The sequence below is a fragment of the Narcine bancroftii genome, chromosome 12 (genome assembly GCF_036971445.1).
Source record: "Narcine bancroftii isolate sNarBan1 chromosome 12, sNarBan1.hap1, whole genome shotgun sequence".
In the NCBI taxonomy this organism is placed as follows: Eukaryota; Metazoa; Chordata; class Chondrichthyes; order Torpediniformes; family Narcinidae; genus Narcine; species Narcine bancroftii.
Window position 1 is genome coordinate 82,961,781 of NC_091480.1, and position 13,761 is coordinate 82,975,541.

At 39.8% G+C, this 13,761-nt stretch overlaps 1 protein-coding gene across 2 annotated transcripts in view; it reads right to left on the reverse strand.

Moving 5' to 3' along the window:
* LOC138747732 (inactive phospholipase C-like protein 2) overlaps window positions 1–13,761 on the reverse strand; it is a 190,444-nt gene that overhangs the window by 25,499 nt on the left and 151,184 nt on the right. For both annotated transcript variants that reach the window (XM_069907246.1, XM_069907247.1), the window contains one exon: window positions 10,006–10,081. In XM_069907246.1, the coding sequence (XP_069763347.1) occupies window positions 10,006–10,081 (76 nt within the window). The remainder of the gene's footprint in view (window positions 1–10,005; window positions 10,082–13,761) is intronic.

Sequence of the window (13,761 nt, forward strand, 5' to 3'; positions counted from 1 at the left end):
GTGAGCTCCTGGAGGGCAGGTGCTTTATGGTTGGGGGGGGGGCACGAGGATCTACGGTCAGGCGTCGAGAGCTCCGGTGGGCTGGCAGCTTGTATGAGGATCTGTGGTTGGGGTGTTGGGAGTTCTGGTGGGCAGGCGGCCAGGGCGAGGATCTGCGGCCGGGGCATTTTGGAGATTGGATGGGTGGACGGTCGGAGCCAAAAATTGCAGGGGTTGACTTTTATATGGAAAATATGTAATTTTTGGGCCAAAAAAAGGGGCGGAGGTTGACTTTTACACGTGATCAACTATTACATGGGTATATTAGGTAATCTTACAAGGTCAGGAATGCCTTCAGATGAGGCACCTTATCAAGTCCCTGTAAATACAAAACATCCTGCCCTGCTCACAATCTCATTAAGGTTACATTATTTTCATGTGATCTTACTATACATGCAATAAATGGACTATTCAATGATGGTGACATTTTCTTTGGCATATAAAACTTAATTCACTAGTCCCTTACAGCACACTGGCCAACCGTAGCCTGAGTAAGTGTAAATCCTGCGGCAGTGATGAGAAATTTAATGCCATGAAGACAGGCTTTCCTTGGTATAAAACCAATAGCAAATAAAGTAAACAAGAAAATCTGTCAATGCTGGGGTTGAGTCCAATATACAGAAGTGTTGGAGAAACTTAGCAGGTCACACAGCATCTATAGGGAGCAAAGGAAAACCAATGTTTCTGGCCTGGGCCCTTTGTCAGGATTGAGGAAAAAGAGGGCACACACCTGAATAAAAGGGTGGCGGGAGGAGGAAAGGAGGGGGTGGGGGCACAATCCAACCCACCCTCTCCCCCCTATTACTGTTCACCTGAGCTATGTCTTTTAATATATTGTCAATTTACCGAAGGCAGCAGGTGGTGCAGATAGAGGTGACTGAAGGGAGGTTGGTTTGTGTGATGACCTGAGCTGTGTTCACAGTTCTCTGTAATTTCTTTGTGGTTGTGGTCAGAGCAGCTCTCAGACCAAGCTATAATGCACCCAGGCAGGATATCGGTGCATCTATAAAAGTTGGTAAGAGACACCAGGGACAAGCAGAATTTCCTTATGCTTCTGAGGAAGATGAGCTTTCTTGGCCAGAGTGCCAATGTAGTTGGAACAGGATAAATTGTTTGTGATATTTACTCCTTAAAAAATTAAATATCTCCACCATCTCCACTTCAGCACCATGGATGCATCACAGGTACACCACTTGCTGAAGTCAACAACCAGGTCCTTTATTCTGCTGACATTGAGGGAGAGGTTGCTGTTAGCACCATGCCACTAGATTCTCCATCTCCTTCTTGTATTCCACCTTGTCACTGTTTTTTTTATTTATAATTTTTTTATTTTTCACACTATGAACCATATCAATCAAAATATGTACAAACGTATCTCATTAAATTTACACAGTGGTCTTTTCTCCCCTTTTTTCTCCCTTTCCCTCCCTCCCCTCTACCCACCCCCCTCCAAAACCCATAAATATTCAACATATACAATACAATAAAACCCTAAAACAATATTTTCACACAAAGGAAAATCAACACGAAAATGCGTCATCTATTTATTACACCCTGAATCTAGTCGTTTTGTCTTCTTATCATTTTCATTCTCATTTTAGGGGATGGAGGTCGTAGGCAAGCCCTCTTTGATATGTTCCATGTATGGTTCTCAAATTTGTTCAAATATTGTGACTTTATTTTTTAAATTATATGTTATTTTTTCCAATGGAATATATTTATTCATTTCCATGAACCATTGGTGTATACTCGCTCTCTTCCATTTTCCAAGTTGACATTATACATTTTTTTGCTATGCTAAGGCTATCATAATGAATTTTTTTTGCACTTTATCCAATTTGAGGTCTAATTCTCTACTTCTTATGTTACTTAAAAGAAATATCTCTAGTTTTTTTTTGGTATGTTATTTTTTGTAATTTTATTTAGTAGCTGATTTAATTCTTCCCAAAACTTATTTACTTTCGTACATGCCCAAGTAGCATGTTGTTCCCATTTCCTTCTTACAGCGAAAACATCTATCTGATAATGTTGAATCCCATTTTTTAATTTTTGAGGAGTGGTATATACCCTGTGTAACCAATTATACTGTATCACGCGTAACCTTGTGTTTATTGTATTCTTCATAGTTCCAGAACATAACTTTTCCCATACTTCATTTTTTATCTTTATGTTTAGATCCTTTTCCCACTTCCGCTTAGGTTTATATTTTATTTCATTTTCCTTATCTTGCAGCTTAATGTACATGTTGGTTATAAATCTTTTAATTATCATTGTGTCTGTAATCACGTATTCAAAGCTGCTTCCTTCAGGTAATCTCAAGCTGTTTCCCAGTTTATCCTTTAAATAAGCTTTCAATTGATGATATGCAAACATTGTACCATGAGTTATTCCATATTTGTACTTCAACTGTTCAAATGTTAATAAATTATTTCCAAAAAAACAGTTTTCTATTCTTTTGATTTCTTTTCTCTCCCATTCTATAAAGGAAAGGTTATCTATTGTAAAAGGGATTAGTGGGTTTTGCGTCATTTGTAATTTTGGTATTTGATAATTCATTTTTTTCCTTTCTAAGTGGATCTTCTTCCATGTACTAAGTAAATGATGCAGTGCTGGTGATTTTTTATATTGCACCAGCTTTTCATCCCATTTATAAAGTATATGTTCCAGTACCTTCTCCCCTATTTTATCTAGTTCTATTTTAGTCTAGTCTGGTTTTTCCCTTGTCTGGTAAAAATCTGATAAATACCTTAATTGTACGGCTCTATAATAATTTCTAAAATTTGGTAACTGTAAGCCACCTTGATTATACCTCTCTGGTAATTTATCTAACCCTACCCTTGGATTCCTCCCTTTCCACAAGAATTTCCTTATTATTCTCTTTCGTTCCTTAAAGAATTTTACTGTTAAGGGAATTGGTAATGTTTGAAATAAGTATTGTATCCTTGGGAATATGTTCATATTAATGCAGTTTACCCTCCCTATCAACGTTAATGGTAATTCTTTCCAATGTTCTAAGTCTTCCTGCAATTTCTTTATTAGTGGCTGATAATTTAGTTTGAACAAGTGGCTTAAGTTATTATCTAACCTGATCCCTAGGTATCGGATTGTTTGTGCTTGCCATTTAAATGGTGATTCTTTTTTAAATTCTGTATAGTCTGCGTTACTCATTGGAATCACTTCACTTTTATTTGCGTTGATCTTGTACCCCGATATTTCTCCATATTCCTTCAATTTCTTATGTAATTCTTTTACTGATACCTCTGGTTCTGTTAGGTATACTAAGATGTCATCTGCAAAGAAGCTGATTTTATATTCCTTCTCCTTTATTTTTATCCCTTTTATTTTATTTTCTATTCTTATCAGTTCTGCCAAAGGTTCTATTGCTAAGGTGAACAATGAGGGGGATAGTGGACATCCCTGTCTAGTTGACCTACTACATTTAAAGTGACTCAATACATATCCATTTACTGTTACCTTCACCAATGGTCCATTATACAATGCTTTAATCCAATTTATATATTTTTCTGGGAACTTCTGAAATACTTTAAATAAGTAATTCCACTCTACTCTTTCAAAGGCTTTTTCTGCATCTAGAGCAACAGCCACTGTTGGTTTCTTATTTCCTTGAACTGCGTGGATTAGATTAATAAGTTTGCAGACATTGTCCGCTGTTCGTCTTTCCTTAATAAATCCAGTTTGATCTTGTTTTACTATTTTTGGTACACAGTTGGCCAATCTGTTTGCTAATAATTTTGCTTTTGTCTTATAGTCTGAGTTAAATAGAGATATTGGTCTATATGATCCTGGTGTTAATGGATCCTTCCATGTCTTTGGTATTACTGTAACTATTGCTGTCTTACATGAATCTGACAAGTTTTGTGTTTCTTCTATCTGGTTCATTACTTCCAGGAGAGGAGAAATTAATAACTCTTTAAATGTTTTATAAAATTCTATTGGAAATCCATCCTCTCTTGATGTTTTATTGTTTGGTAGCTTTTTTTTAATATATCCTGTAATTCCTCTATTTCAAATGGTTTTATCAGTTTGTTTTGTTCCTCTTCTTGTAATTTCGGCATTCAATTTTCACTAAAAATTCCTCTATTTTATCATCTTTCCCCTCATTCTCAGTTTGATACAATTGTTCATAAAATTCCTTAAAATTTTCATTAATCTCTGTTGGATTATATGTAATTTGTTTGTCTTTTTCCTTGATACCAGTATCGTTCTTTTAGCTTGTTCTATTTTAAGTTGCCGGGCTAATATTTTATGTGTTTTTTTCTCCCAATTCGTAATACTTTTGCGTTGTTTTCATTATGTTCTTCTCCACCTTGTATATTTGTAATGTTTCGTATTTTTTTTTTGTCCACCAATTCTCTCCTTTTCATTATATCATCCCTTTTTACTAATTCCTTTTCTGTACTTACTATCTCCCTTTCCAACTGCTCTATTTCCCGATTGTAATCCTTTTTCATCTTAGTCACATAACTTATTATCTGCCCTCTAATGAAGGCTTTCATTGCGTCCCATAATATAAATTTGTCTTTCACTGATTCTGTGTTTATTTCAAAATATGTTTTAATTTGGCGTTCAATAAACTCTCTAAATTCCTGTCTTTTAAGTAGCATGGAGTTTAACCTCCATCTATATGTTCTTGGTGCGATGTCCTCCAGTTCTATTGCTAATAACAGGGGTGAGTGATCAGATAGTAATCTAGCTTTATACTCAGTTTTCCTAACTCCCTTGAATATGGGCCGACAACAAAAACATATCAATCCTTGAGTAAGTTTTGTGCCTACTCAGATAATATGAAAATTCCTTCTCTCTTGGGTGTTGCCTCCTCCATATATCCATAAGTTTCATTTCCTGCATTGATTTAATCATAAATTTGGCTACTTTATTTTTTTTACTTGTCTTTTGTCCAGTTTTATCCAACATTGGATCCAAATTAAGGTTAAAATCCCCTCCTATCAATATATTTCCTTGAGTGTCTGCAATCTTCAAAAAAATATCCTGCATAAACTTTTGATCCTCCTCATTAGGTGCATATATATTGAGCAAATTCCAAAATTCTGAGTATATCTGACACTTTATCACTGCATACCTCCCTGCTGGATCTATTATTTCCTCCTCTATTTTGATTGGTACATTTTTGTTAACTAGTAAGGCTACACCTCTAGCTTTTGAATTATAGGATGCTGCCGTTACGTGTCCTACCCAGTCTCTCTTTAGTTTGTTATGTTCCGCTTCAGTTAGCTGCTTTTCCTGCACAAATGCTATATCTATTTTTTCCTCCTTCAATAAATTTAGTAGCCTCTTCCTTTTAATTTGGTTATGTATTCCATTAATGTTTATAGTCATATAGTTCAACATGGCCATCTTATATCTTGCATACACCTCTTTTCCACCTCTTTTCCACCTCCATCCCCCTTTCCCCATTTTCATCTTATTACACTTAATGTACGACAACACATTTAAGACATGAAGTACCCCCGCAGTTCCCACACCCACTAATATCTTAACCCCAAAAGATCCCCCCCTCTCTGAGTTGCCCCATACCCCTTGCCGAGCAACCACCTTGTCACTGTCTGAGATGCACTGCAAAGGTGATGTCATATGCCAACTTATGTGGAGCCATATATGACCTCTCACTCATGGATGCACATGGATCATTACCAAAACCAATCATTACTGTAAATTCCTAAGTGTGGATCTAGAGCCACAGTAAACAGTTAAGAACCCATCACCCATAGTGAAGTCCATCATGACTGTGACCTCCCATCCATTGAGGATATCTTCAAGATGGCTGCAAACATCATAAAAAGACACGCTCAGTGCTGGCAATGCTCTCTTCTTATTGTTACCTTCAGGCAGAAAATAGGGAAACTTGAAGTCTGTCAACTGCAGGTTCAAGAAAGAATTTCTTTCCAGCACCCACCAGGTTCTCTAAGCTCCTGCACTTTCCCCACCATAACACTGCTGTAGGACCACTGAAGATCTGTCTTTAATGCTGACTCAGATCAATTTTTCTTTGCATTACAATAAACTGTGAATATTTTTTTCCTCTTTCTTTTGTACAATTACATATCTTTCTCTTGTCTTCTTATGTGTTTTGTATTTTATAAATTTAAATTTAGATATACAGCATAGTAACAGATTCTATCACCAATGTGCATATGTACAGATTGTAGGGTAGAATGACTGTGATTGGCTGAGAGCGTAGCCACGCCTACTGGCAGGTCTTAAAGGGTTGCTCCTAGCCAGACCAGATCATTCTGGACTGGTCGACCTACATGTGATATGATCCAGTCTTCTAGTCAATAAAAGCCTTGGTTTGGACCAACAAGCCTTTGATTCTTTTGACACGCTCTACACAGGCCATTTTTGCCCATGAGTCTGTGCCGTCCAATTTACACCCAATTAACCTACAATACCCAGTACATTTGGAATGGTGAGAGTAAACTGGAGCCCCTGGGGAAAACCCACGCAGACATGGGGAGAACGTACAAACTGCTTACAGACAGCGTGGGATTCGAACCCCAGTCCCATTTGCTGGCGCTGTAAAGGCATTGTGCTAACTATACCACCCAAAAAATGCAGTAAATAAGACTTTCATAAAAATGTACATTGAACTCGTATATATGACAATAAGTTTAAACTTGGTAGCAAGTTAAACACCCCAGCTGCAGTGATGCTTACCCCTAGATCATTAGCCTAGGCTCTCTAAGTTGCTACCATTCAGTATCCTCTAACTGGTGTGGTGTGAATGTCCCGTCTGAGATGGGATGGTTTTGCAGCTCAGCCTGTTTCATTTTCTGTGTGGCCGCTCAGCTCATTTTACTCCTCACTGAAATCACAATGCAACCAGCCTCTCCCAGGCACTGCAAGTAGAAAGACATCACCTTCCTTCACCTCAAGGGCAAGCCACTACCCACCCCCAAGACCCACAACCACCTTTATTCTCCCAGTTGTGATCTTCCATTACAAGATGTAAAATGCTGGAGGATCTAACATCCACAGAAACTGGTATTTTCTGCAGATGAACTGGACCTTGTAAAGACAAACTATAATAAACTAATAGAATTAAATTAGTTGAATTAAAATGGTGTATGCCAGTGTGTGAGACCTTATCTGGAATATCTCTTCAGCCCTCAGCTCTCTGAAATTTTGACAGACTGCTCTCATTAAACGTGAATGTTGATGATAAGAAACTGGCCCTAGAGCTGTTTCTCAATCCAAAATGTGGCTGTCTGACTCAAACTGGACTGCTGAAGGCTAAAGTGAATTTGTCGCGGACCAACTATAATTGCACATTGGATCGAATGCTGGAGAAAACTGCAAAATGACGAGCTTTTTGGATTTACACATAGTTGTTCTGAATAAAGAGATTGGGGCCATTGTAACGACACATAGAAATCAGGACAATTGCATGAAAAGAGGGAAATGATTGAACTCCTTTGCTTAGTGCACAAAAAGCCTGCCAAGTTCCCCACTACATGGCTGAATGGATGTCCACAGATGTCACATGAGGTTTTCCACTGCTAGCCCAAAATATTATTCATATTCAACGACCAAACCTGAAAAAAGGTTGTGTTAATATAATGAACCATCATATTAACCTTAGCTCTTTCACGTTTCAGATTATGAAAAAAGCTAGCTTGTCTACAGACAGTATTCTTTTAATTCATATCACAGAACACTTTAAATCAACTAACTCAACCAATGACGAAGTATACTAAAACATACAGAGCCCAGGCCGCCCAATTACGTATGACCCCAGTACATTTTGAATGATGGGAAGAAACCAGAGCACCCATAGAAAACCCACGCTGACACAGGGAATACGTACAAACTCCTCATAGACAGTCCTGGATTCAAACCCTTGTCACTGGCACTATAACAGCGTGGCGCTAACTGCACCACATTCAACATTATAACCATCTTTCTCTCTGTCTATTGGCCCTCTATTGTCAGGTGTTTCCTTGTGCTTAACATGGTTATCCAAATGCACGAAAACCAACAAGGTCGGGTCAGATGCAGCAATGAGCTCTCCGAACCCTTCTCCACTGACAACGGCATGAAGCAAGGCTGCGTCCTCGCACCAACCCTCTTTACTATCTTCTTCAGCATGATGCTGAAACAAGCCATGAAAGACCTCAACAATGAAGACGCTGTTTACATCCGGTACCGCACGGATGGCAGTCTCTTCAATCTGAGGCGCCTGCAAGCTCACACCAAGACACAAGAGAAACTTGTCCGTGAACTACTCTTTGCAGACGATGCCGCTTTAGTTGCCCATTCAGAGCTAGCTCTCCAGCGCATGATGTCCTGTTTTGCGGAAACTGCCAAAATGTTTGGCCTGGAAGTCAGCCTGAAGAAAGCTGAGGTCCTCTATCAGCCAGCTCCCCACCATGACCACCAGTCCCCCCACATCTCCATCGGGCACATAGAACTCAAAAAGGTCAACCAGTTTACCTACCTCGGCTGCACCATTTCATCTGATGCAAGGATCGACAAAGAGATAGACAACAGACTCGCCAAGGCAAATAGCGCCTTTGGAAGACTACACAAAAGAGTCTGGAAAAACAACCACCTGAAGAAACACACAAAGATCAGCGTGTACAGAGCCGTTGTCATACCCACGCTCCTGTTCGGCTCTGAATCATGGGTCCTCTACCGGCATCACCTACGGCTCCTAGAACGCTTCCATCAGCGCTGTCTCCGCTCCATCCTCAACATTCATTGGAATGACTTCATCACCAACATCGAAATACTCGAGCTGGCAGAGTCCGCAAGCATCGAATCCATGCTGCTGAAGATCCAACTGCGCTGGATGGGTCACGTCTCCAGAATGGAGGACCATCGCCTTCCCAAGATTGTGTTCTATGGCGAGCTCTCCACTGGCTACTGAGACAGAGGTGCACCAAAGAAGAGGTACAAGGACTGCTTAAAGAAATCTCTTGGTGCCTACCACATTGACAACCGCCAGTGGGATGATATCGCCTCCAACCGTGCATCTTGGCGCCTCACAGTTCGGCAGGTAGCAACCTCCTTTGAAGAAGACCGCAGAGCCCACCTCACTGACAAAAGACAAAGGAGGAAAAACCCAACACCCAACCCCAACCCACCAATTTTCCCTTGCAACTGGTGCAACCATGCCTGCCTGTCCCGCATCGGACTTGTCAGTCACCAACAAGCCTGCAGCAGACGTGGACATAGCCCTCCATAATCTTCGTCCGCAAAGCCAAGTCAAAGAAGAAAGAAAGAAGAGTAGGAGAGTACTTTACAATCAGGTTGGGCAAGACTCAAGATCTCCAACGGTGTTTCAGTGGTTCTCTCATATAATGTCCTGTTTAAGTTCCGAAAAAAATTAGAAATCATGTATTTGATTCATCAGTGAACTTTGAAGATACAAGGTGACCTTTTAGGTCTTATTTTCATAAGATGTAAATGTTTTTAATGTGATTAGATGTACTCACTCTTCCAGATGAGATATGGTCTTACCATTGTTTTTTGATTCATCATATGAGTCAAAAATTACAGAATATATGTAACCCTCAGGATAAGTTGCTCAGATTTGTTTTTGGTTAGTTTTTTTTAATATATAAATAATATTTTTTATTTCTTTTCTGTCTTCACCCAGTGCCGTGGAGGGGGGACTGAGTTTATACTGTTTGAAGTTTTATCTTTTTATTGAGGTATTGTATTGTTCCCTTTTCTTCATCATACTGTATTTATTATAAAAAAAACAATAAAAAAAGATTGAAAAAGATCAGGTCGGGTCAGATTCTTATCCTTGATCAGAATCTTACAGCCTCCCCAGCAGCACCCAAGTCCAAGAATTTACAGACGACACAAAACAATTCCTCTCCACTCAGTGTTCAACAACTCTCTCTCGGCTCATTTCCAAGTACTGTAGACGGAGAAATCAGCATGCAGTCTGTTCATGTTGTGGAGATTGACACTCACCAGCCTTCTGAACTTGCATTATCTTCACATATACTACATCAGCAGATTCAATTAGCATCTTGCTTGTCTGAATCATCTGGAACACAATAACAAAATGAAAAAAGAAATCTTTACATATTTAAATTCTTTTCTCTCCCCTTATTGAAGGCCCTCATTCATTGCCCATTCTGCACCTGCAAATGTGAATGGATCTCTCAATTGGGGGTTGGGGGGGCTAACAATACATCACAACTAAGTCTGTCCATCGCTACCCTTAATCGTCACTTAATACCAATTAGGTTCCCTGCCAGATGATCTCTTCTGATGTCAGAGATGCTGGAGAAATTGCACAGACCCTACTCACACTATGGTTTGAAGTCTGAATATCCCTGGCAAATGGCCCTTGCTGGCCCTAACTTTCATGAGAGGCCATTTTTGGGGGCAGTTAAAAGAAACAGATTGCTTTGGGTTTTAATTACAGGGACTGCAGATCAGGTTAGAAAGCCAAATTTTCTTCCCCAAAAGGGGCAAATAAGGTGATTTATTTTAATCATAGCTGGAAGTTTTATGGAACTATATTTTTTAATTACAGATACATTGAATTAAATTCAAATTCTGCAGCTATCCTGGAGGAATTTAAAACCATTATTATTATCCTTGGCCTCTGGATTACAACTCTAGTTTGTGATTGTACCCTCAGTTGGAGCAGAAAAGTAGCAAACTTTGGATCATTCCATCCAACATGATTTAAACATTTACATCGTAACCAATGAGCCATAGAACCAAAGCCTGTGCTGTAGAGAGTATGAAATATTAGGGTAAGTTGTGAATTTTCAAATATCAAAAGGTTGACATCTTCCAGCTAATAGATTGTAAAGTTATGATATTATATTCCATGGAGATGTCCAATTTAAAGAAACCGCTGATTGTATATTTTACATTATTCTAGTCCCTGCAGCTGACGTGGACTTTTTACCCCCTCCATAAATCTTCGTCCGCGAAGCCAAGCCAAAGAAGAAAGTCCACTTATTTTAAATTAAAATTTAAATTTAGACATACAGCATGGTAACAGACCCTTTCAGCTCATGAGCCTGTGTCACTCAATTGACCTGCAACCCCAATACGTTTTTGAAGGGTGGGAGGAAACCGGAGCCCTCGGAGGAAGCCCACACAGACGTGAGGAGAACATACAAACTCCTTACAGACAGCACGGGATTTGAACCCCGGTCGCTGGCACTGTAACAGCTTTGCACTGACCATTATGCTAATCGTGCTACACATTGTAGTGATATATTTCAGAACTGTTAATTCATTTGCCATTTTTAGGATTAAGATTCTTTAATGTTAATACTGTCAGAGAAATCTGGACTTTTATATTTCAACCCACACATTTGAAAGTGCAAAATCCTATTACATTGCGGTATTGATGGAGAGATGCCTTTGTAACTTAAACAACATAAATGAGATAGTATTTTATAAACTGCTGGTGTGAGATATGACATCACTGTTGGCTATTTGTTCAGCCTTTAAGTTACAAGTCCAGCAATAGAACCATAAAATCACTGAGTCAGGAATTTTTATAGCACACAAGGTTATCATTCAGCCCACCATGACAGCTGAAATAAGAACTTTTGAGAGAAACGTCTGAGAACTTTTGGGTTGCACGGCTAACATAGCAACTAGTGCAATGCTGTTACAGTGCCAGAGATTGGTTTCCTCCCACTGTTCGATATGTACTGGGCATTGTAGGCTAATGGGATGTAATTGGCAGCATGGGCTCGTGGGCCAGAAGGGCCTGTTACCGTGCTGGATGTCCAAATTCAATGCCCTTCCCATTTCCTGGCCCGTCTATTACAATGTCTTTTGCTGATTCAAGTACCTTTTAAATGAAATAAAAGATCCAGCCTTACTAATCATTTCAGGCAATGAGTTCCTATCATTTGTGCAAAACAAAACCTTCTCCACTCTAATCCTGTGCCAGTTATCTGAATACAGTTATGCTCTTTCCCCATCCATCGTTCATTTAATGCTAAATTTGGAGATAGAGCAAGGTAACAAGCCCTTCCAGCCCACGAGCCCGGACCACCCAAATACACCCAATGTGACCAATGACCTACTAACCCGTACGTCTTTGGAACATGGGAGGAAACCCAGGCACCCGGAGGAAACCTACATGGCCACAGGGAGAAAGCACAAACTCCTTATAGACAGCAGTGTGCTTGGAATCGGGATGTGAGGAGGTGCTGAGGGCGCTGAAGGGTTCCTGACCGTGTGGGAGGTTCGGATTTGGAGCTCGGGTTGCCAATGGTTTGGACTGGACTCTGGGTGGCTGCGGGGGTTGCAGAAGCACTGGAGGAAACTCTACGGACACTCAGTGACTCTGGTGGGGGGGGGGGGACTCTCTTTTGCTTCTCTCCCTCTGACTATAAGTCTGACTGTAAGAGACGCTTAGGCAATTCCTACCGTTGGCGAACCTGTCTGCCTTGCAGCAGGCAAAAAGAAATTTCATGTCATAGTACACTATTTTATTACTACGGCAATAAAATGAATCTTGAATCTTGAACCCACGCAGACACAGGGAGAACGTGCAAACTCCTTAAGACAGCGCTGGATATGAACCCTGGTCCTGATTCCTGGCGCTCTAACAGCATGGCGCTAACTGCTACACTAAGCCAATTTTGAAATAAAATCAGCATTCATTTTCACGATAGTAGATTTTTAATTACAGATGCATTTAATTAAATTCAAATTCTGCAGCTATCCTGGTGGGATTTAAACTCTATTATTATTCTTGGCCATTGGATTACAACTGCAGTAACAATCTGGAATTCATCTAATGAATTGGTCTGGAATGACTCCAGTGCTCTTATATTCCTTAAATAAAGGAACCAACACATCACAGTACAACAATAATCACACTCTAAAAAGTATTATGAATGGCTAGACGATGGAACATTATGAAAGAAATGGGAAAGGTACTTTAGAAATGGAGCATTGTGGTCTTTTAAAGAAAGTCCAGCAAAACCTACTCTTATAAAATATGGCCCCCAAGAAAGCATTGTTGTAGACAGCATATATATTGAAGTGTGAAGGGGGTCCATGGTTGTTTAATTCACACGGGATAAAGATACATCATCATTTGCAGGGTCCTGTTTCATGTGACAAAAAGATGCTTCATTAGTTATATTTACAGAGCACAGAGCTAACTAATGAGAACTGTTGCTTTAAGCAGCAATAACTCAAAAGCTGACATAAACCCTTTCTCCACTGGCATCCCAATTAATTGGTTGTGCCGTGCCCCGGGATAGGAAGTCGTTTGTGCTGTTTCCTCTGTGCCACCTTGAACTGGGATACTGACTGCTTTACCACCGAACACAACTCATCCCCGGTGGGGGTGGTGGGGGGGGATCAGGGAACCTACCTTCGAATGGAATGGAATGGAAGGAAGATCCACTGGTTTAATCAGCACGTTAAACGCTGGGGATATGAGTAGGGGGTAGAGGTCATCAATCTCCATCGTCATTTGATGCCAGCCTACTGATTGCTTTCCTTTTCCACTGGACCATTAACCAGTTAATTCCCTGTTCATTTCTGGGACAAGGTGCCAGTGGAAAAGGGGCAATTGTGTCAATCTGAGCCCATTAAAAAAATAAGTATTAAAGTTTCTATCCACCATACATCAAAGTTATTTAAAAATAAACCCTGTGGTTTGAGTTTCAACATTTAATTGAAATGATCTATTCAACCCCGTGTGTTGAAATAACTGTGTAGAGTGAA